This window comes from Hemitrygon akajei, chromosome 4, assembly GCF_048418815.1.
Source record: "Hemitrygon akajei chromosome 4, sHemAka1.3, whole genome shotgun sequence".
NCBI lineage: Eukaryota > Metazoa > Chordata > Chondrichthyes > Myliobatiformes > Dasyatidae > Hemitrygon > Hemitrygon akajei.
In genome coordinates this window covers 158,880,021-158,904,924 of record NC_133127.1, presented here as the reverse complement: position 1 = coordinate 158,904,924, position 24,904 = coordinate 158,880,021, and the positions used below count along the sequence as shown (strand labels likewise).

The 24,904-nt window shown below is 38.1% G+C and overlaps 1 protein-coding gene across 9 annotated transcripts in view; it reads left to right on the top strand.

Moving 5' to 3' along the window:
• Window positions 1–24,904, top strand: part of LOC140726844 (spermatogenesis-associated protein 13-like) — a 213,657-nt gene that overhangs the window by 179,456 nt on the left and 9,297 nt on the right. For all 9 annotated transcript variants that reach the window (XM_073043740.1, XM_073043743.1, XM_073043741.1 and 6 more), the window contains 5 exons: window positions 1,384–1,575; window positions 14,632–14,811; window positions 18,503–18,735; window positions 21,448–21,577; window positions 23,568–23,940. In XM_073043740.1, the coding sequence (XP_072899841.1) occupies window positions 1,384–1,575; window positions 14,632–14,811; window positions 18,503–18,735; window positions 21,448–21,577; window positions 23,568–23,940 (1,108 nt within the window). The remainder of the gene's footprint in view (window positions 1–1,383; window positions 1,576–14,631; window positions 14,812–18,502; window positions 18,736–21,447; window positions 21,578–23,567; window positions 23,941–24,904) is intronic.

Sequence of the window (24,904 nt, the reverse complement as noted above, 5' to 3'; positions counted from 1 at the left end):
CTTAAATGTTCCTAACGTATCTGCCTCTACCACCACTCCTGGCAGTGTGTTCCACACACCCATCACTCTCTACGTGGGGAAAAATGAACTTGCCTCTGACATTCACACTATACTTTCCTCCAATCATCTTAAAATTATGCTGCTTCATATTAACCATTTGCACCCTGATAAAGTCTCTGGCTGCCCCACTTGATCAATGCCACTTATCATCTTGCACACCTCAGTCAAGTCTTACTAATTATTTTAATCTAGTTGCCGCATGCGCGCGCGTGTGTGTGTGTGTATATATATATATATATATAAATTTAATTGTAATGGGATTCAAACAGAGTATTTAATGAAACATTTTAGATTACTTCAAATAACTAAATTTTATCAGTATTTTATTCGATTCAATACATTGATTTGGAATTGTTTTTATTTCAAGTACAAAGTCAACACTTAATCTGAGTTCAGTTGTAAAAACATGTCTGTACTTATGTTTTTAAAACAAGTATTTAATTGAAAAATCAGGAGTTTGTTAAAATTTTGGTTTTATTTCTGAGATTTAAACTAGATACCATTAAGTAATTCTGCAAGACAACTAAAATGCTTGAGATTTTATTTTGTGCATTTTTTCCCCTGCAGCCATTAAATGATGATACATATCATAGAAAGTCTCTGGAAAAATATTTATTGTAATCTCATGATTTGAGATATGGTGACTGTACACCTGTGGTAGTTAGAGCCAGCAATGCAAAATCTGTCATGCTGTCAGGAGTGGTGGCGTAAAGATAATAGGAACAACTATATTTAATTATGTGGAGTGTTTGATGACTCTTGGCGAGCGTGTACCTGCTGGAGTTTAGGCGAATGGGGGGGGGGGGGGGGGTGAACTCATTGAAACCTATTGAATATTGAAAGGCCTATTTAGAATGAACATAGAGGGGTCTAGAACCAGACAGCACAGCTTCAGGATACAGGATGTCCTTTTGGAACAGAGATGAGGAACTTCTTTAGCCAGAGGGTGGTGAATCTGTGGAATTCATTGCCACAGATGCCAGTAGAGGCCAAATCGTTTGGTATATTTAAAGCAGAGGTTCATAGGTTCTTGTTAGTAAAGTTGTCAAAGATTATGAGGAGAGTGGGGTTGAAAGGGATAATAAATCAGCCATGATGGAATGGTGGAGCGTACGGCCTAATTCTGCTGCTATGTCTTATAGCTTAATACAAGTGACTTTCATCATTAGCTCTTGTGAAACGGTGTGACGCAAAAAGAAAAGTGTGTGTGAAGGTGTATGTAAGTTAGAAATTAGTTATATATAAATCAGTATCTGACTTAATGGATGTGAAAGCTTTTCTAGACACAGCAGGTTACTTGGAATTACTTTTATATCTTATTAGCTACGGGTGAACCAGGAAGGTGCAGTAGGTGAATACACTGGCAAGTTTCCAGATGAGCAGTTGGATACCCACTTCAATAAATATCACCTTCACAAAAACGTGGAAAACCAAGAGCAGATGAGAACAAATGTAATCCAAGAGATAATGAACACTGAACGGGTCTACATCAAGCATCTGAAAGACATCTGTGAGGTAATCAAAAATGCAATTCTGAATTTGGGAGGAGTTTTGCTGCAATAATGGCACCTTTGGTTTTTTTTCCCCTGAAACACAGTCCAGTTTTCCTTTTGACAAGCAAATTTATTTACAAAGGTCTATAGTTGCAGAGAAGGGTGTTTGAGGAAATGTCAGCTCTTTAATGAATTTATCAACAATTTTCAAGAGTAACGCTTGATGTATGTATTTTCCTGTTTTCCACCAGTACAGTGTACCGTTTCTTCTATTTTAAGAATCTTTGTCCCAGTGTAACCTTTCTAGCTTCTTGATTTGATGCTATAATATCAATCAACCTTATTTTGTCTTCTCAAATCAATTTCTCTAACTTCATTGCAAATCAGTGACATTCATTCCTTTTAAATTCAATCTTAGTAATCTTATTAATGTTTTTGACATGGATATCATTGTTGTGGTTTGACAAAGTACCATTCATACACTCAAGGGTGATCGTGAAGGGTTGATGAACAATAATCAGTCCAAAGAAACTGTGCAAGCTCTCTCTGACTTACCTTTGGGCCACAACCCAACCATTAAACAAACTATAATTTTCCAAATTATCATCATCTCCTTAGGAGATTTTCCTTCCAAGATCCCTAGCTTCAGACCCCCAATTTCTCATATGCCTTTCCTGCTTCCAGATCTACAAAAACATAATAGCCCAGATAGACAAAGTTCAAACTTGTCCATACTTCTCGGAAATAATTTCTAAATATTTTGATGTTGTGTTGTTTTCTTTTGCTTTGATCTCTTCAATTATATATTCAATTTTAACAGCATTGTTTATCACTTCCTCCGTTTCTAGTACCTACACCATATCCTTCAAATTTTCACTGTAGATGTTGGAACCTTCATTACATTTGATTTTTCCTTCAGCTGTCACTAGGCTTACCACCAACAACAAAGCTACATGGACTAGAAATATGAAAGTAAATGTTTAGGAAGTACTCGCTGTTGTAAGCCAAATCTAATGTGGTGATGAATCAGCATATAAGATTGAAAATCTGGCTGAGTGGTACCATAGCAACAGCTTCTTACTCAATGTCAGCAAGACCAAGGACCGATTATTGACTTCAGGAGGAGGAAACTGGAGAGCTAAGAGCCAGTCCTCGTCAGGGGATCAAATGTAGAGAGGGTCAGCAACTTTAATTTCCTCGGTGTTATCATTTCAGAGGTTCTGTCCTGAGTCCAGCCTGTAAGTGCAATTATGAATAAACCATGGCAGAGCCTCAGCTTCGTTAGTTTTCAGAGATTCGGCATGACATCTAAAACTTTCACAAACTTCTATAGACGTGGAGTGTATATTGACTGGCTACATCACAGTGTGATATGGAACCATCAATCCCCTTAAACAAAAAAAAATTCTGCAAAAACGAGTGGATATGGCCCAGTCCATCACAGTAAAGCACATCCACACGGAGCACTGTCTCAGGAAAGCAGGTTCTATCATCAGGGCCCCCACCATCCAGGTCATGCTTTCTTTTCACTGTCACCATCAGGAGAAGCTCCACAAGAGCCTCACGACTCACACTATCAGGTTCAGCAACAGTTATTACCGCTCGACCATCAGGTTCTTAAACCAATGAGGATAACTTCATTCAGCTTCACTTGCACCATCACTGAACTGTTCCCACAGCCAATGGACTCACTTTCAAAGACTCTTCATCTCATGTTCTCCATATTTATTGCTTTTTAATTTATCTATCATTATTATTTCTTTTTATATTTGTACAATTAGTTGTCTTTTGCATACTGTTGGTGTGATCTTTCATTGATTCTATTATGCTTCTGGGATTTTGAGTATGCCTGCAAGATAATGAATTTCAGGGTTGTACAGTATATTGTGACATATATGTACTTTGATAATAGATTTACTTTGAACTTTGAGGTAAAGCATCACAGGTGGACAGAGAAATTATTCATGTTTCAGATTGACAATATTCTATTGATCCTTCACTATTGCCCTTATCTATGTGAATGGTCCTTGCATTTGATCTTTCATTTCATTTCATTTCCTTTCATTTTTCAATCTTTTTATTGATTTTCCAGTAAAGAATATACAAATCAGAGAAGTTTAGCAAACAGATAATACAAAAGACATATAAACAGCAGTAAAAAGAAGTATATATTGTCAAAATCAGATAGGTAAAATGTTACGCTGTTATATATACAATATAACCCAAAAAAACACAACTCCTCTTAACAATTGTTAAAAAAAAGATTGGAAATTTTATTTAATAAAGGAAAAAAAACCCCACTGAAACAAAAAAAAGAAAAGAGAAGAAAGATTGGGAAATCCATTTGAGGATAAAATTAGAAGAAAGAGAAAGGGGGAAAAAAAACATCCTTCCAGTCATCTCCGAACCTTCTTGAGAGATAAGTATTTTCTCTAAAGAGAATAAAGAAAAATAAATAAATAAATATAAATTATATCATGTGAAAATATTGAATAAAGGGTCACCAGAGTTGTTCAAAATTAAAAATGTATTAAATGTCCGGCTTCCAATTTTCTCCAAGCTTAGACATGACATAATGGAGGAGAGCCAATAAAAGCAGTAGGTGGGTTAGAGTCTTTCCAGTATAGCAAGATAGCTCTCCTAGCCAGTAAAGTTGAAAAGACTATCACATGTTGAGCGGAAGCAGATACTCTGCTTGCTTCCTCTGGAATGATCCCAAAAATTGCTGTAAGTGAATTGGGTTGAACATCCACATCTATAACTTTAGATAGTATTCTAAACACATCCCTCCAAAAATTATTTAAGCTTACACATGACCAAAACATATGAGTTAGAGTAGCCGCTTCTGCGTTACATCTGTCACAAATAAGGCTTATATTAGGAAAAATATGCAGCAATTTATCTTTGGACATATGGGCCCTGTGTACTATCTTAAACTGAATTAAGGTATGGCGTCCACAGATAGATGAATTATTGACTAGATAATAAATTTTACTCTATTGATTATCTAAAAGTGAATGTTGAAATTCCGTTTCCCAAGTGCGTTGAACCCTATCATTAGGCGACATGTGAGCATTCATTAACTGTTTATAAAAGTATATATTAATCATTTTTGAAATGGTTTAAGCTGAAAAATAGCATAAGCCAAATTTAAAGAGCAGGCCAAGGGATAATTCGGTAAAAAATCAAGTAAAAAATTCCTAACCTGTAAGTATCTAAAAAAATGTGTATTAGAGATGTCATATTTATCCATTAACTGTGAAAAGGACATTAAACAGTCCTGTAAAACCCAATCTAAAAAAGTTTTTATTCCCTTAATTTTCCATGTTAAAAAAACCTTATCCAAAGTTGATGGTTTAAAAAAGAAATTAGAATAAATATTACTAGAAAGTAGAAAATCATTTAATTCAAAAATTCTACAAAACTGAAACCAAATTTTTAGAGTATGTTTAACAATAGGGTTGAGAGCTTGTCTACCTGTTCTGGAGAGCGAAAACGGAAGGGGAGCTCCTAATAAAGAAGCTAACGAAAACCCCGTTACTGAATTTTCAACCAAATGTAACCATGAAGGGCGATCTTGGTCGTCTATATCATAAATCCAAAAAGTAATATAACGAATATTAATTGCCCAATAATAAAATCTGAAGTTTGGTAAGACCAGTCCTCCATCTTTTTTTGGTTTTTGCAATAAAAGTTTATTCACTCTAGAGCTTTTATTATTCCAAACGACAAAAGACAAAATCATAGAATCTATTTTATCAAAAAATGTTTTTGGAACAAAAGAGGGAACTGCTTGAAATATATGTAAAAATTTCGGTAAAATAACCATTTTTATAGCATTTATTCGACCTATCAACGACATCGACATAGGCGACCATTTAGAAAGTGCTTGTTGAGTATATTCAATTAAAGGGGAGAAATTATACTTGTATAGGTCTTTAAAATTATTAGTAATTTTGAAACCAAGGTAAGTGAAATGGTTTTTAGTAATATTAAAAGGTATTTGATCATAATAATCAGAATAATTATTAGTAGGAAAAATTCACTTTTATGTAAATTAAGTTTATATCCAAAGAAAATACCAAATTCCGTAAATATAGATAACATAAAAGGAATAGATTTCCTAGGGTTTGAAATGTAAACGAATAAATCATCCGCGTATAACGAAACCTTATGTAATTTATCCCCTCTCTTAATACTCTGCACAGAATTAGAATCCCTAAGAGCAATAGCAAATCGTTCTAAGATCTTCCATTTCCCATTGTCTCCTTCCACTCTATTCCATATAAACAATGTTGTAATGGGGATCCATGTGTATTCTGGCCATACATCCTGTCAGTTCTATTCCTGAGTGACTGCATGCTGTAGGTTTGGGAATACATCAGTGTGTATAATTGATGCCTTGAATTAACATTTGCATCTTTCTGGATAGGGTCTGTGGCTAGTGTTAGGTAATGGAATTACTGGATTCTGAATACTGAACTACTGAATAATGAGCCAGATCATAGGTAGAACAGTACAACACAGGAACAATTCCTCTCACCCACAATGTTCTGTTGAACTAAATAAGAAAATGCTGCCTAATTAAATTGTGGTCTGTGAATTACAATAATTTTAAAAGAATTGTCTTTATAAGTAAACAAAAATACATTTAGTGGCCACTTTATTAGGTACACCAGTATTCCTGCTCACTAATGAAAATAGTTAATTAGCCAATCATATGACAGCAACTCAGTGCATAAAAAAACATGCAGACGTGGTCAAGAGGTTCAGCTTTTCAGACCAAACATCAGAATGGGCAAGAAGTGTGATCTAAGTGACTGACCATGGAATGATTGTTTGTCCCAGACAGGGTGGTTTGAGTATCTTAGAAACTGCTCATCTCCTGTGATTTTCAGGCAAAACAGTCTCTGGAGTTTACAGAGAATGGTGTGAAAAACAAAAAAAAATCAGTGAGTGGAAGTTCCAGAACACAGAACATAGAAATCTACAGCACATTACAGGCCCTTTGGCCCGCAATGTTGTGCTGACCATGTAGCCTACTCTAGAAACTGCCTAAAATTTACCTAGCGATTAGCCCTCTATTTTTCTAAGCTCCATGTAACTATCCAAGAAGCTCTTAAAAGACCCTATTGAATTCGCTTCCACCACTGCCACCAGCAGTGCATTCCGCACACCCACCACTCCCTGTGTCGAAAAACTTACCCCTTGCATCCCCTCGGTACCTATTTCCAAGCACCTTAAAGCTATGCCCCCTTGTGTTAACCATTTCAGCCCTGGGAAAAAGCCTCTGGCTATCCACACAATCAATGCCCTCATCATCTTATACACTTCGATCAGGTCACCTCTCATCCTCTGTTGCTCCAAGGAGAAAAGGCCAAGTTCACTCAACCTATTCTGATAAGGCATGCTCTCCAATCCAGGCAACATCCTTGTAAATCTCTTCTGCACTCTCTCTATAGTATCCACATCCTTCCTGTAGTGAGGTGACCAGAACTGAACACAGTACTCCAAGCAGGGTCTGACCAAAGTCTTGTATAGCTGTAACATTACCTCATAGTGCTTGAACACAATCCCATGGTTGATGAATGCTGTGTGGACGAAAACGTTAATGAGAGAGGTCAGAAAAGAATGGCCAAACTGGTTCAACCTGACAGGAAGGCAGCAATAACTCAAATAACCACACGTTACAACAGTGGTGTTTAGAAGAGCATCACTGAATGCATAACCTGTCAAACCTTGGTGTCAATGGGCCACAGCAGCAGAAGACCACTCTGGGTTCCACTCCTGTCAGCTAAGAACTTGAAACTGAGGCTAGAGTGAGCACCAAAACTGGACAGTTGAAGATTGTAAAAACATCACCTGGTTTGATGACTCTCAATTTCTGCTACCTATGGTAAGGCCAGAGATTGGCAGTAACAGCATGATTCCATGGATCCATCCTTAATGTAGGATGTACAACAGGCTCAAAGGTTCAGGCTGGTGGTGGTGGTGTCATGGTGTAGGGAATGTTTGCCTGGCACACACTAGGCTCCTTAATACCTGTAAGATCTATGTGCTTATTTCATGCTGGTGTATATTGTATTTTGTGTTATGCATTTATCATGGGTTACAGTAATTTATCATGTGGGTTGAGGGCATGGTAGAAGCTAATGAGTATAGTTAGTGTAGTTTAATTGATGGGGAGTGAGCCGGGTATATTTTTTTGTTGATTGCTAATTTGGACACTAATTACTCTTATTCCACCATATTCCTAATTTAGTTGTGTTTTTTTTTAATGGCTGTATATGATCGCTTGTCTTTGCTGCATTTGTAATAAAGTATCAAATGTACTATTTTCCGAATTGGAACTCAGTTATTTGGAAATGTGTCATAAAGTGTTGAATCCCTCATTCGGTCTCTCAGCGGTTTCGGTTTGTAAAGTAACCGTTACACTTTTTCAATAAAAAAAATAGTCATACCAAACAAACACTAATCTACTGCAAAAATTAGTCTACTGCAAACAGGCCTTGGACCTGTTAGCGAAACTGGAGCAACCTGTGGTAAGATTATCTGTGACCTTTTTGTTGTTTCATGCTGTGTATTTACGGTTTGAACACAGTTTTGAATGGTCAGTGCTGCCTGTCCATTGAGGACCATTGCTTGATTGGGTGCTGTTTGCCTGAGGACTCATCACTTTGTCTTATTGAAGTGTTGAAATATTATCCAGGTTGCCAAAATTTGAATTTAAGGCTGCTTGTTTGTCCTGTTTTAAGTGCTGTGGATGCACCGATAGTTTGTTTGTTGCCTTACATTTATTGAATGAAATATCGCCAGTGCATTTTGCAAATGTGCTGTGGGTGAACAAAGAGGTAATTGTGAGTTATGCAATAAAGAGAAAATAACATGAGTTGATCAAAGCATGGAACTGATGCTGACAACCCTGAAGTTGGGAGCTGGCAAAAAGGAAATTAAGCTTAACTTCACAAGCTTTAGCTGGTAGAATCAAAAGTCTTCAAAAGAAGTATAAAACAAATGTGAACAAAATTAAAGGTTTAATATCATTAATTAAGAATCTTATGGAAAATAGGGAGAATGCCTTACAAGTGCAAACTTGTCTTGAGGACTTGACTAATCTCTGTGAAGCTGTTGCTAAGCAACATCAAATACCAATCTCTTTACTTTCCTATGATGAATAGGAAAAAAATGTTAGGACAAATAGGAAAAAAATACAGACTGAATGTTTTTCAACCATTGATAGCTATAGCAGTTCATTCAACGAGGTTGCGAAACAATGATTGACTCAAATGTGTTACAGTGAAGGTCATGTTGCTGCAATGAGTAAATGTGTGTGTCACCTTTTATTTGTCCATTTTTCTCAAATTCCAAGGCATGTTTCGACTATGCATATAGCAGATGATGTGAAACTGAACAACAGTGTGTCAAATGTCAGCACTCGAAGCTCCGTTGCAGGAAGAAAATGTTCTGTAACTAATACCACCTCTGTATGCATGGAAACAGTCTGATTTAGCTGCATTAATAACACTTTGACAATTATTGAAGGACATACGTGTGCTTGAAGAGCAAGAATTGTTCCACTTGGAACAGCTACAGAAAAGGAAGTTTAAGTTGGAGGAAGAAATTGCCGCACATATGGTTAAAATTAATTTGCTAAGGGCTTCAAGTGTGGGGAGTGCTAAAAGTGCTCCAGTAGGATAGTCCTCTGGTGCAAATTCTTATATTGAAGAGGCACGGAGAAAAACAAAACCAGTCACTGAGTGTTGATCCATTTGTTCATCAGTTGTTTGGGATACAGGAACAAGACCCCCAAGAGGTAGTTCAGGGTGTTTATTCGCAGCCTGCATTAATAAAGCCCTCTGAACCTATGTCATATCCAACAGCTCAAAGGGTTGATAGTGAGAAGTTTGCCTTCCTAAAGGAAAATGGTGTCTACTTTGGCTGCTTGTGTATGGAACACATCAGCAAGGATTGCAGGAAGCATCTTTCAGGCAACGTTTGCAGTGGCAAGCATCCCAGCATACTTCATATTCAAAGGGTGCAGAATTAAAACAAACTGTGAAAGAATCTGACACAGCAGTGAGCAGTGCCCTGGTATCTAATGGCCTTACATTGGCTGGCAATCGCGATTGTAAACTTCCCATATTTCTGGGATGTGAAGTCTAACAAGGGTAACAAGACAGTAGTTACTTATGCCTTCCTAGATCAAGGAAGTACAGCAGTGTTCTACACAGTGGGCCTTATGGGCAAGCTCAACCTCACAGGTAAAAAGATACACAAGTTCTTAAAACTCAATGGGTCAAGAGAATGAGTAGCGATACTGTTTCAGAATTGGAAGTTACTGGTTTAGATGGTGAAAACTGTTGTGACTACCTTACACCTGTACAGAGGAAAGTATTTCTGTCCATAGAAGGAACATCCCATGACAGAGAGATCTCCAGGGCTGTTCTCACTTGAAACGTGTTTTTTTGCCAGAGATTGATTCTGAAATTAAGCTGCTGGTAAGAACTAATGTGCCTGAAAGATTGGAGCCACTGCAAGTGATTCTCAGTGTTAATATGTAATTAGAACAATGTTGGATTGGACTGTAAATGGACCACTGAAAGGAGACCATGGTAATGGAAGAGTCTATGCACAGCCTGAGCTGAGTTAACAGGATCTCAGTTTTGAACTTGAATGAACTTTGGCATTAGCAGTTTAAGGCAGACTTTCCCGAATGCAGTCAAGATGAACAAACTATTTTATCAAGAGAAGATCTCAAGTTCATGGAGCTGGTTGCAAGTTCTGCAAAATGGTGAATGGCCACGACCAGATCATTTTACCTTTGAGAAAGAAGGAAGTTAACATGCCCGGTAATAGGAAGATTGCTGAACATGTGCTCTAAATCTAAAGAAGAGGTTTAGGAAGGATTTGTCATTTTACTCTGACTACACATCTTTCATGAAGGATGTCTTCTCCAAAGGTTGTGCCGAAAGAGTGTCAGCAGAGGATCTGCAAAGCAGTGATGGCCAAGTCTGGTATATTCCACATCGTGGTGTTTATTAGCCCTGAAAAGGGAAACTTCATGTTTGACCATGGAGTGACATTTCAGGGAATATATCTTAATGCTCAGCTTTCACAAGGATGATCTCACTGAATGGTGCAATAACAGTTCAGAAAAGAACCAGTGGTGCTGATGGCAGATACTGAATTGATGTTTCAGCTGGTTAAACTACTAGTGGAAGATGCAGATTTGCTGAGATTTCTCTGATGGCCTGATGTGACCCCAGCCAAGATATGGTGGACTTTGGAGTTGTGTCGCTCTTAGGAAATGTGCAGAAGACAATATGGAATAGTTCAGCTGCAAGACAGTGGATGAGGTTTTGCATTGCTCTTATGCTGATGATGCCTTGTATCTCTCTATCATAGCCTTCTTTCCATTTGTGCTCAAGGCGTCCTTCGACTGTCAAAGTGGATAAGCAACCGACATGGTGTGCTAGTTGTGATACCAGAAGAGCAAAGAGAGAAAGACACAAAGGATTTTAATCAAGATATACCTTCAGTGGAGAAAGTACTGGGTGTGCAATGGTGTATGCTGTCTGATACTTTGAAGTTCAAGATCACAATCCAAGATGGAGCACTCACCAGAAGGAGGATCCTCTTCACAGTTAGTTTCATTTATGATCCTTTAGGAATCTTAAGTCCTGTGGTGCTAACTGCTGAAAGGATTTTATGAGACCTATGTAAGAAAGAACTTGGCTGGGATGACACTATATCAGCATCAATTGCTCATGAGTGGACAAGCTGGCTGGAAGAACTCTGCCAGTTGGAAGATTTCAAGGTTGTTCATTGTTTGAAGCCCTTTCATCTTTGGAGAAGTTACTGCTAAGCAGTTATACCACAAGCAAAGGGGGCTATAGAGCAGTGACCTACCTATTGTTGCACAACATGGACTGTCAGGTGCACAGTGCTTTTATCATGGGAAAATCTAGGGTAGCTTCACTGAAGTTAGTTTCCCTCCCTTGTATAGAGCTCACTGCTGCTATGATGGCAAGCTGAAAGGACAGGTTGTGGAGGAAGGAGTTGCACGTGCAGCTTCATGACACAGTTTTTTGAACTGATAAGACCTCTGCTGAAGTATATCAAGGTTGAAACTTCCTGGTTCCAAACCTTCATTACAATGTTTCAGAAACTCTTAAGGTCTCACAAGCATCTCAATGCAGATATGTCAACACTTAAAGCAATCCAGCAGATGTGACCTCGAGAGGGTTGAACTTAAAAGCATTTCTGAAGAATAAAACATGGATCTCAAGGCCTCAGTATCTCCTTCAGCCTGAAAGGGAATGGCCTGTGAGTCCCGATTGTTCTGGAGTACTCCTGCTAGATGATCTGGAAGTCAGGAGAAGTGTTATAATGAATGCCATGTAGATTGAAGAGGGGGTGGATCCATAATACGTATAATCTATCACTTCTCATCTTGGACCTTTTTGAGGAAGACAGTGCCCCGGACTCTTAGATTTAAGAACCTGCTTTTGTTGCTTAGTTGGAAGAAGAAGCAATGGAACATCACTCTTCCTTAGTATGACTCGGATGAAGAAAAACAAGAGTATTCTTTGGAGAGAGGTTGAGAAGACCAAATATCAGAATGGCTGAAAAGGAGGTAATTGGGTTTTGCCAAAAAAAAGGTATTACCAGATGAATTCTCAAGTTTGCAAAGGGGCGAAAATGTGAAAAGGAACAGCCATATTTTCAAGCTCATTCCAGTCCTTGAAGACAGTGTCTTGAGAGTTTGTGGATGGCTTAGTAGGGCAACCATGCCTGAAGAGTCTAAACAGCCTGTAATACTGGCAAAGGACCTTCATATCTCAGGCCTCATTCTGAGGCACGTACATCAAGAGGTGGGACATGGTGGCCTTAACCACACGTTATCCAGGTTGTAACAAAAATGCTGGATTTCCAGTGCTAGTACAGCTATAAGAAGAATCGTGTCCAGGCGTGTTGTTTATCGCAGGTTGCACGCAGCTGCTGGATGGCAGATCCACCTCTGGACGGGGTCTCTCTCGGTGAACCTTTGTTCACATGTGTAGCATTGGTCTACTTTGGACCTTCTGAAGTGAAAGGAGTACCGTGAAGAGGTATGGGGTCATATTTACCTTGGTAGCTATACGAGCTGCTCACATTGGTTTCATCTTCCTTAGACACACATTCCTTTGTTAATGCACTTCGACACTTTATAGCATGATGAGGACAGGTTCATGCACTGCACTCTGATAATGCAGCAAACGTTGCTGGAAATGAGCGTGTGTTGAGAGAAGCCATTGAGAAGTGGGACCATTCACAGATCAGTGATGCCCTACTTCAGAAAGGAATTAAGTGGATTTTTCACTCCTGGTTGGCTCACATCATGGGGGTGGGGGGGGGAACATAGGAGAGATGTGCAAATGGTCCTCAATTCCACCATGAAGGTACAGAAGCTTGACAAAGAGGGTTTCCAAGCAGTCCTTAGTGAAGTAGAGGCTATTATCAGTGGTTGTACAATTAGAAAGGCACCCTCTGATCACAATGATTTAGAAGCACTAACACTCAGTGATCTGTTGCTTCTGAAGACCTTACCACCAGGAGAGTTCCAAAAGGAAGGCATTCATCCTTGAAAACATGTCAAACTTGTTTTGGAAATGGTGGGTCGAGGAGTACTTGCCACAGTTAAAGGAACATCAGAAATGGTCAGGTATAAGATGCAGGTTCCTCCTAGGAGTCATTGTTCCTATAGGTGACGACACAGCACCTTGCAAGTCATGGATTATGGGAAGAGACATTCGAGTCTTTCCAGACAGAAGAGGATTAGTGCAGCAGGTGCACATCAAAACCAAGACCAGCTGCCTGGGCATGCCTACAACCAGGATCTTTAGACTACGGAAGGCAGAGGTTTGAGGAGCTACAGCTGTAGAAGCTTCATGACTTCAGAGAGTGGTGGTAAAGAGCACTCTATACTGAGCTAAGTGCTGGTAACCTCTGGCCTAGATTACTCTTGCATGACTTCTCTGGAAGAAGAAAGAGCAGTTGCATAAATGTTAAGATGTTTATCCTTGAAAATTTTTATGTCTCCTACTTTAGTCCTATGCAGTTGTAATTATTATAGTGTAATAATTAGGGGCTGGGATGTAGTAACCATCATATCTATTTTCTGTCTGTATTGTATATTGTGTTACGATAAGTTGTCGTGGGTTTCATCATGGTATAAGCAAATGAGTATAGTTACGTATTCATGCTTTGATCTAGTTAGTTTAGCTTAGTTGATGGGGAGTGAGCTGGGGATGATATTTTTTGTTGACTACTAATTTGAATACTAATTACTTTTATTCTGCTATTGCTAATTTAGTTTTGTTAGCTTTTTTTATCGTTATATAAGATTGTTCATTTTTGCTGGTTTCATAATAAAGGATCAAACGTACTTTTTTCAATTTGGAAGTGTGTCATACAGTGTCAAGTCCCTTGCTCAGCTGGGGGTTTTAGTTTGTTTTAAAGTAACCACTACAATACCAACTAAGTGAAGCTGAAATGCTGCAGCCGACCACAAAGAATTCAGCCTGTTGTGGGGGCGAGATGGGGTGGGAGTCCTATCCAGTATCAGAAAGGTGCACCTAGTAAAGTGTGCACTGAATGTATTTGCCTGAACATTTTAATGGTGTAACCAGTTTCATCATCATATTTGTAAGTTTAATAGATCTATCAACTAAATCATGTGGTTTTACGATTTGTATGTAGACAATAAAGCCTTTTGGTATGCTGGCTATGTGTACATTTTCAAGATTCATCCTGACAGTCCAATATGCATGGTCTATCTTTATTGTTTCACTCTAATGGGATAATTTATTAAGTGGTACTTTCTACGTTTCTTCTTTGAGTTGCAAGTTCATTTAGCACAGCTGATTATTTAACATGCGTAGGAATACTGATTGTGGATAATAAAACCAGTGCAATTTAAATTGCTGTGGTCTTGGAAGAACTTGGATGAAAAATCAAGACTGCTTCTAATTACTATTTTTGTCACATTGATTGATATTAGACATAAAATGCTTGACATGTATTGTCTACTTTTTAGGGGTATATTCGTCAGTGTCGCAAACATACAGGGATGTTTGCTGAAGAACAGTTGACTACTATTTTTGGGAACATTGAAGAGATTTACAAATTCCAGAGGAAATTTCTGAAGGATTTGGAGAAACAGTTCAATCGAAATGAGCCTCATCTGAGTGAAATAGGATCCTGTTTCCTTCGACATGTATGTTACATGCATAGTTGTAACTTAAAGTGCATAATCTTGACTTGAATCCATTATCGATTCAATTTCATGCCAGACTATACATTTTCTACAATCATTTCATCCTTTTAATTTGGATTTCAGTTAAATAACACATTTTAGGAAGTAGAATTTATTTGAATAGGTACCTATAATTTAACAGCAGTAGACCATACTTAAAAATGCCTTCGTATTTGTGGATTTTTAAACGTGATAGCTATAAGTAGAGATGAATTGTGAATTACGACCTTTCTGTCTAAATTGTAATCTTCTTGAATCTGTTTCAGATTTGGTAGATTATGGCTACTTTTATTCTAGATACTTCCTTGGTTTCAGCACCAGCAAAACCCACCTCATTTTTATGTTTTCTGGAGTATAGCTTTTCTTATTTTTTTAAAATTCATTTTTCAGAATGTGGACATTCATTGCCCATCTTAAATAACTTTGACCTGAGTCGCTTGAGAGTCCATTTCAGAAGGAATTTAATAATCTAGTGTATTGATGGGCTAGAGTCATAGACTGACTGGCAGTTTTCCTCCTTTGAACGATACCAGGTTCTGTTTTTAAATGTACTCGGAGGGTGGTTCAAGTGTGGAACAAGCTGCCAGCAGAAGTGATAGATGCAGAGTTCAACTGTGATATTAACATTGAAGTGAAGTTTGGAGGTACATGGATCAGAGGAGTATGGACGGATATGATCCAGGCCCAGGTAGATGGGACTAGGCAGAAGCTCAGGACAGCATGGATTAGATGGGCCAAAGTGCCTGTTTCTGTCTGCAGTACTCTGACTCTATGTTATTGATTGAATTTAAATTCTACAAATGCCAAGGTAGGATTTAAACTCAAGTTCCGTGTATTGTTAGTCTAGGTATTGAAATTAATTGTCTGATAATTTAATTGCTTTGCCATTATCATACTCTAAATGATAATACTATCCATATAAAGTCTGGGATGAATCCTTACTGAAAAGTGTGCAATATCCTTTGATGTTTCTCTGTCCAACAACTAAAAAAGACCCATATAAGACTCAGGTTTTGGGCAGTTGATGGATTTACTTACTAAGGTTACAAGTGATATGTAATTTGTCACACAGGCAACGCTGCAGTTGGTTGCTTTCTGGGTTTAAGTTTAGCAAAAATTATACATTTTATTTAAATTGATCAGATATAAAGTTGTTATTCTTGAAACTAAACTGGTTTGTGCAATTAACAGTAGAGCTAGTCCAGTGATGAAACCAGAGACTCTACTCCGAGAGAAATAAAAGTAAGATTTCATTATTTCTTAAATGTCTTTGATGGAATTCCATCATTTTGTTCCAAATTCTTTAGAGCAGCAAGCAGACAATATGCCTGTGAAGATTTAGTTAATACAAAACTGATTATTTGCCACTATTTATTTATCAGTAATGACTAATAATTAACCTCTGAAGTTTCCTTTTACTTACATTTTCTGCAGCTCATTAAAATAAACACCATTGATGCCAACTAGCCCAAGGATCGCTCAAGTTGCTGGCTTTATAGTTTTAAAAATGTATAGTCATGAGCTTCAGAGATATGCCTCTAATGGGAAAGTACAGGCAGAAATATGGGTGCAAACTTCCCCCTTGCGAGCTTCATATCAAATTATTTGTGACTGTTTAATTTCCTTTTTGCTTTAAACAGGATAGAAGGGTGTTTATCTCTATCCTGCCTATCCACCCTTGTGCAACAAGAGAGAAAATGAGCTGTACTCAAAACCATACTCATTCCCAAGTTTCCTGAAATAGGTGGAAGAATTCTCTTTTCAGCCTTATCTACGCTGTCGTTAAACCAAAATTATGGTGATTAAAGTGGACTAACTATCCCGACACCTTCAATAAATGTAAGATTAACAAAAAAAAATGGAGATGCTGCAAATCTCAAATGAAAGTAGGACAAGCTGGAAATTCACAACAGGTCAGCCAGCATCTATAGAAAAGAATCGTGTAGCATTCCAGAACGGAGAAAGAGGCATACTCCAGTAAAACATTATACAGTATGTACAACAGTACACAGAATGTGCAACATTAGCACACATTATACAGATAAATAAGTTTACCTGCCCCATTCACTACCCCACTATTTCACCCTGTTGGATAAATTCCCTTTATTACACCCATTGCCCTCTCCCTTTATCTCTGCTAATTGATCTCTCTCTGTCTCTCTCTCAGTTCTGATTAAGAGTCCCAGATCTAAAGTACAGTAACATTCACACAAAATGCTGAAGGAATGCAACAGGCCAGGCTGCATCTGTAGAAAGGGATAAACAATCGGCATTTTGAGCTGAGACCCTTCATCAGGACTGGAAAGGAAAGAGAAGAAGCCAGAATAAGAAGGTGGGGGGAGGGGAAAGGAGTACAAGCTGGCAGATGATAGTGAAGCAAGGTGAGAGGGAAGGTAGGTGGGTGGACGAGGGGAGATGAAGCGAAAAGCTGGAAGATGATAGGTGGAAAAGGTAAAGATCTGAAGAAGAAGGAATCTGATAGGAGAGGAGAGTGGATCATAGGAAGGAGGGCGCAGAGGGAAGTGATGGGCAGGTGAGGAGAAGAGAAAGGGTGAGAAAGGAGCTAGAATGGGGAATGGAAGAGAATGAGAAGAGCATGGGGGAGATATTACTGGACGTCAGAGAAATTGATGTTTGTGCTGTCAGGCTACCCAGATGGAATATGAGGTGTTGCTCCTCCTTGTGACTCATTGTGACAATAGAGTAGGCCATGGATTGACATATTGGAATGGGAAATGGAGTTGAAATGGGTGGCCAGGAGGAAATCCTACCTGTTGTGGATGGAACGAAGGTGCTCAACAAAGCAGTCCCCCAGTCTATCTCAGGTCTCACCAATGTAGAGGAGCCTGCAATGGGAGCACTGGATATAGTAGATGATGACTACAGACTCATAGGTGAGGTGTTACCTCACCTGGAGGGATTGTTCAGGTCCCCGAATGGTGGTGAGGGAGGAGGTGACTGTTTGTTCATTTCCAGCATCTGCAGAATCTCTTTGTGTCTATTCTTTCATTAGTTCTTTTTGGTACATTTAAAATGCCTTAGGGCTTTCTTTGATTTTATTTTCCACATTTTTCTATAACCTTCTTTACCTTTTAATTTCCCTCTTATACTTTCTCCCTCCTCCCCTCCTCCACCCGTCACCTCTCCTCCCACCTCCTTCTCATACCTACTCCCTCAACCCTCTGTTTTGTCAATTATAGTCCCTTGTTCAAACTATAACCTAAATCATGGTAAACCTTCCTGACAGAGAAAATTTCCTCACTGAGTCTTTGAACTCTTTCATCATTGCACACTTTAAAGCCTTTTCCTTATGTGGAGGGTAATGCTCCAGCTCCACCCGTGGGCAAGTTTTGCTCTGTTAAAGATTATGTATTAACGCAAATTGTTATTCTTTGTTTATGACTGATGCAGTTGGATATGGTGGTAGATACACCATATTTGTTGTGTATTGTACTCAACTGTACTTCAGAGAAAATACGTGATTCCAACTCAAGATATACATATATTAAAATGCCTATGTTGAAATTGATATTTTTATTTGTTGAAATGAGGCAGTGGCTCTGAATTCAGCTGTTTTTTTTAAGACATTCATTTAAGATTAAGGATGGAATCTTTTTTTTACCCATTTTAAATACATATTTTTTCTTTACAGCAAGCTGAGTTCGGGATATACTCAGAATATTGCAATAATCATCCCAGTGCATGTCTTGAGCTGGCCAGACTGATGAAGCAAAGTAAATACCGTCACTTTTTTGAGGCTTGTCGACTGCTGCAACAGATGATTGACATTGCCATTGATGGCTTTCTTTTGACTCCAGTCCAGAAGATTTGTAAATACCCACTACAGCTCGCTGAATTACTCAAATATACTACCCCAGATCACAGGTATGAGAATTGGAGCTCCATATGTATTAACCACATTACCTACAAAAAAGTGTTACCTACAAGGTGTTTTCTTCTGTCAGTGACCGTACAATAATTTTGGTTAAGATTATCATTACCAACATTCAAGAGCAACTTCTAGTACAGAAAATTACACTGAAAAGCATCTTGAGTTTTAGAAGCACAAGATCTGAGAGTCTTCATGTCATACCTGAATCAGAAGTCTGTATTCCTGCAACTATTATGAGTGAGGGATTAGGAATCCTTTTGAGCTTATTACACCTTTCCACCTGGTTACAATGAAAGGCTATATTTCTAGCTATTTATAATCAGATACCTTACTTCAGGTACTACTGTGAATGACAGCTTGTGTAGGAAATTCACTTTGCAAAAGAAAATAATATGGCCAATAATTCTCAATAATTCCTCCTTCCTGCATTAAATTAATTCTTAGTTGGATGTAAGATTTAAGTTTGCAATGGAAGAATGACATCCAATATTAATTTTTTTAATAAATTTAAAATGCATAATTTTGCATCCCTCTGATAGCTTTATTTCCTCCTCGTCCTCCTGTGAGTATTGGCCAGGGTACATGGATATATTTCAATACTAAAATAATTGGAAATACTGTGAATATCCATGGAGAATGCTGGTATTTAATCGTGTCGGCTTCAAACCAGCATCACTTCGTATGCTTACTTAAAATCCACAAATTCAGGGGAGGTGAAGGATTAGGATGAGGAGAGGACATCATTCTTAATTACCCATTATTTCATCTTGTTGACCAGAGGATAATTTTGTCTCCCTGCTAGCACTGAAATCAGTTAGAAAAGTAAAGGAATGGAAACAGGAAGATTTCATTATATTTGTTTCCACCCATTTTGTTCTAACCATTTGAGAACTCTAAATTCTTCATTGTTTTGGATGGGAGAAGAGTTTTGCACACAGTTTTAACTGGCGGAACCTACCTAAGCAAATATGGAACAGATGGCGTAGAGCTGAATGTGTTTTTTACTTCAAAGTCAGGATATCATTGGACATGTTTTACTACTATATACACTCAGTGGTCACTTTATTCTGTATCTCACGTATCTAATAAACTGACCACTGAGTGGATGTTTGTGTTTGAAGCTGCTGCAGTCCACCCACTTCAAGGTTCGATGTGTTGTGCATTCAGAGATGCTTCTTCAACACCCCACTTTTAATTCATGGTTATTTGAGTTACTGTCGCCTTCCTGTCAGCTTGAACCTGTCTGGCCATTCTCCTCTGATCTCTCTCATTAACAAGGTGTTTTCAACCACAGAACTGCCACTCAATAGATTTTCTTTTTGTTTTTAACACCATTCTCTGTAAATTCTACAGGCAGTTGTGTTTGAAAACCCCAGGAGATCAGCAGTTTCTGAGATAATAAAACCACTCTGTCTGGCACCAGCACTCATTCCACGGCCAAAGTCACTTAGATCACATTGTTTTCCATAATGACGTGTGGTCTGAACAACAACTGAACCTCTTGACCATATCTGTGTGCTTTTATGCATTTTTGCTGCCACTTGATTTGCTGTTTAGATATTTGCAATAATGAGTATGTGTATAGATGTACCTAACAAAGTGGCCGCTGTGTATACTTCAAGGCTGTATCTGCCATCAGACTTTTGAAATTACAGTGGATTTTGGTTAATTAGGACACATCGGGACCAGTACATTTTGGCCTAATTAAACATTTTGCCTCAATTAGCTGAAGTTTCATGGAAATAGATAAATAAAAATAAAAAGACAAACTGATTAACAAAGTATGTATTTAAATGAAATACAGAACAAAATTTGAACATATCAATACTATCTCAGTACTATAAAACTGTATTAGCTCCTAATTGTTATTGCTGGAGGAGTTCATCCAGTAACACCTGTACTCTGCCACATTCTTTTGATTGACCGTAAATGAACAAAATTAGTGCAGACACCTAGTGTAGATAATGAATAACCTTTATACAATGCTATCGACAATCACATTCTCCAAATCTTCATTTTCATTGTAGCATCAAGATGATTGCCGATACCTTCAAATTCTTCATAGTTCCTAACTTGTTGAAGTAGTAGAAACATTTAATTTTCACTCCCGGCCGTTTCTGGCATCTCCTATCCGGAGTGCTTGAAACCATAGTGAGCGAAACAGTTCTGAACTGTCTTGCTGCTTATTTCTCACCACCTTCAGTGACAAAATTACTGTCTTTTGAACACAAACACATGCAACTTAAAAACTGTTTACTTAAAAAACTGTTATTTATTCTTTAAAAACATGCTATTTAAAAACTGTTCACTCTAAGCACGGCACAAGCGCACACACCTGACACTAATTAGAAATCATTCGGCAACAGTCGCCTGCCCAAGTTAAGTGGGATATTGCCCCAAATAAATGAAGGGAATCCCGGCTATTTTCTTGATTAGTTTTTGCTCTTTAAGAGTTGTGCCAAATAACCTGCCGCCCCAGTTAACCGATGGACCAATTAACCAGAAAACACTTATTATTTTAGAATGTGTAATTTTCCACCCTGCTTTATTGCTTGATGAAAGATAATCAACCTGAAATGTTTACTCTGCTTCTCTCTCTACAATTGCTGCGTAACTGGCTGAGTATTTCTACTACTCTGTCTTTATTATTAATCATTTTATTTTACTTGTAGCAAAGATCAACAAGATCTCTGTTTTTTCCACAGTGATTACCAAAGCATCAGTGCTGCTTATGAGGCCATGAAGAATGTAGCACATCTGATTAATGAACGCAAAAGGCGACTAGAAAGTATAGACAAGATTGCTCAGTGGCAAGTGTCCATTGTAAACTGGGAGGTGGGTGTTACATAGTAAATAGTTGTATTTTGACTTGCTTTAGTTTATCTGAATATTTCTAACATTTCTACATTAAAGTTTGTTTATTTAGGAATGTTTTACTTATATTTATTATAGTTTCACATTAACTCGGTATATACAGTTCCTGGAAATTGCTATTCATTTCTCATTACTTTTAATGACAAATCTGTTTTTCGCTCTCCAAGTTTATCAGTTAGGTTACTTTATGTATATGTAAATCAGTAACTATTTGTGAAAATAGCATTTAGCAGGCAAGAAGGTTAGGAGCAGAAAACAATTCATTGAGACGGAGTCAGAAAGTGATTCCAGAATTTAAACCAGTTTAATGGTCAAGCAGGTTCACTCAAACAGTAAGTCATTGTTAGAGTTAATATTACATCATGTGCATTGTTTCAGAAATTGTGATGGAGATAATATCCCTTTTAAATTCTGATTGAGATAGATGTGCTACATAAATATTCCTCTAGTTTCTTTGATTTTGTTGAATCACAGAACCAGTGGTTCAGTTGTCAAATAATACCTTAATATTGGCAATGAATTTTTTATCCTGTAATAGCAATGGCAAATGTCCAGTGCCTGATTTCTATTTACCAGATCACAGCTGCTACCTATGGTCAATCTGCAGAGCCTACCAGCCAGACAAACTGACCCTTTCCATCTAGAAGCATATGACAATGCCAGATACATCAGATCTAGTTTTAAAATTGCTCTCATATTTTAATTATCAATTTTCCCAGCTTCATATTCCAGGCACCCAACCCTCAAGTGAAGAAATCTTTACACAACACCCCTTCTAATTCTACCTTAAAATTATGCTCCATGTGGGACTTCCTTAATTTTACACATCCCTTTTAAATTTTTTCTCAGTATTCTTTATTCTAAAGAAAACAATAGGCAACTAATCAGTCACTTGTTATAACATTTTCCCACCCTGGAAACATCTTTGTAAGCCGCCTCTTGCAGCCTCTATAGTACATGGATGCCACAGTAGCTTAGCAGTTAGCACAACACTATGGCAGTGCAGATCATTGGGCTGGAAGAGCCTGTTCTGTACTGTAGCTCTAAATAAATAAATACTACATCCTTCATGCAATTTAATGTTCAGAGCTGTACCCAATTCTCTCACCCTTATTTAGCTTCGGTAATTATCTTGACCTTCTCTGGATTGAATTGCATTTGCTATTTTTTCCATTCAAAAATGTCTTACTCCCTGTAACTGACACCACCATTTTCTTCTGCTGGAGGTTTAATACTGAATGGGTTAAATACAGTGCACATTGTACAGGTATTGAGAGCCATAGTTAAACCACATTTGGCGAACTGAGCATTTTTGGATAGTATTACTTGTCACCTATAGAAGCAGTACAATATATATTCAATAGTAGATTTATATGTTATCATCTTGGGTTAAATTATAAGGAGAAATTGCATACATCCTAGATTTATTTTGTTTGAAACATTGAGGGGAAAGGGGTTATTAGTTAGTTTTCAGGTTATTTATGAGAATGAATTGGGTAAAGGCAGAGGGAGAAAATTACATGATTTTGCCTGACACATCTAGCTATAAAGATATAGTAGGAAAAGGATACTTGTACTGTATCTTTCACAAGTGTAGTGAGAAAACACTCCTCCTTCTCTTCCCCCCACCTTTTTATTCTGGCATCTTCCTCCTTCCTTTCCAGTCATGAAGAAGGGTCTTGACCTGAAATGTCAACTGTTTATTAATTTCCATAGATGCTGAGTTCCTCCAGCATTTTGTGTGTGTTACTTTTAGATCGAAATCTTTCCCACTTGTGAAATTACTTCCATGTTATTTGCTATTTTCAAAGTTGAGACTGATAACATTTTGATTGAGGTATTGAGATATATGGTGCAATGTCATATTCTGTGAACCTTTTTGAGGAATTAAGTGGCCCGTATCTGTTTCTCTGCTCCAATATATCAAGTCATTTTCCTTCATATTTTTCAGGGGCAAGATGTTTTAACTAGAAGTTCTGAACTAATCTTTTCTGGAGAGTTGACCAAAATCTCAAGCCAAGGAAAAAACCAACAGAGGACTTTATTTCTTTTTGACCATCAATTGTTTTTCTGTAAAAAAGATAGACTGAGACGAGATTTGTTGTATTATAAAGGCCACATTGACATGGATGAGATAAAAACAGTGAATGTTGAGGATGGCAAAGACAAAGATCTTAACCTTCATTTAAAAAATGCCTTTAAATTGATAAGTAAAGTAACAGAGGAAGTCCACCTGTTCTGTGCCAGAAAGCCTGAGGACAAACACCGATGGCTGCAGGCATGTTTAGATGAAAGGAGAAGAGTACAAGAAGACAAAGAACTGGGTATGTTTGGTTTCTGAATGTTTAAGTACAACAAGGTGAAGTGATTGAAGTATACACTTTCCATCTATGCCTGTTTCCTTATGACATAGGAAGCCATTAGAGCCCATTGAGCCTATGCTGACTTGGAACAATCAAATTCCCTACTAGCTTTGAGTCATAGAACCATCCAGCAGGGGAACGAGCCACTCTGCCCATCTCACCCATCCCAGCTGTGAGCAGCCTTCCATATTGGTCCCAACTCCCAGCACTTGTTCCATAATCTTCTGTGCTTAGGCAATTGAAGTGCTCAGTTTGGCACTTAAATGCTGTCAGCAATCCAGCTTCAACCATCCTCCGGCAGTACATTCCATGAACTTACCATCCATTGGTGGCAAAGATACTCCCTAAATCTCTTCTCCCTGACCCTATCCTAACTGTATTTTACCTCTTGTTTTATCTACCTTTGATTGGGGTGGGGGGAAGCTTTCCTGCAGTCCTCTCTCCTATCTCCTCACGGTAATCTCTTCTCGTAACTGAACTCCCCGATCCCAAGGAACATTGTGGTGAACGTTCTCAGCACTCTTCAGTTTTTAGTGGACTCTGTTGGGTTTCGTTGTTTCGTGGCTGCTTGTAAGGAGACAAATTCTCAAGGTTGTATAAAGTATGCATGCTTTGAAAATAAATGTACTTTGAGATTTGAAGTGTATTTATTTCAATGCAAGGAGTATTATGGGTCAGGGATCTGGATTAGCATATGATGCTGTACCTTTTATGGAGACTTGGTTGAGGGAATGGCAGGCTGGCAGCTCAGCATTACAGGATTCAGATGTTTCAGACACGATAGAGAGGAATGTAAAAAAGTTGAGAGGGTGGGTGGGGCTGCTGGTATTCACCACTGATCAGGGAGAATGTCACAGTTGCACTTATAGAGGATGTCAGGCAATATGGGTAGAGCTCAGGAATAATAAATGTTTAATAGCTCTGA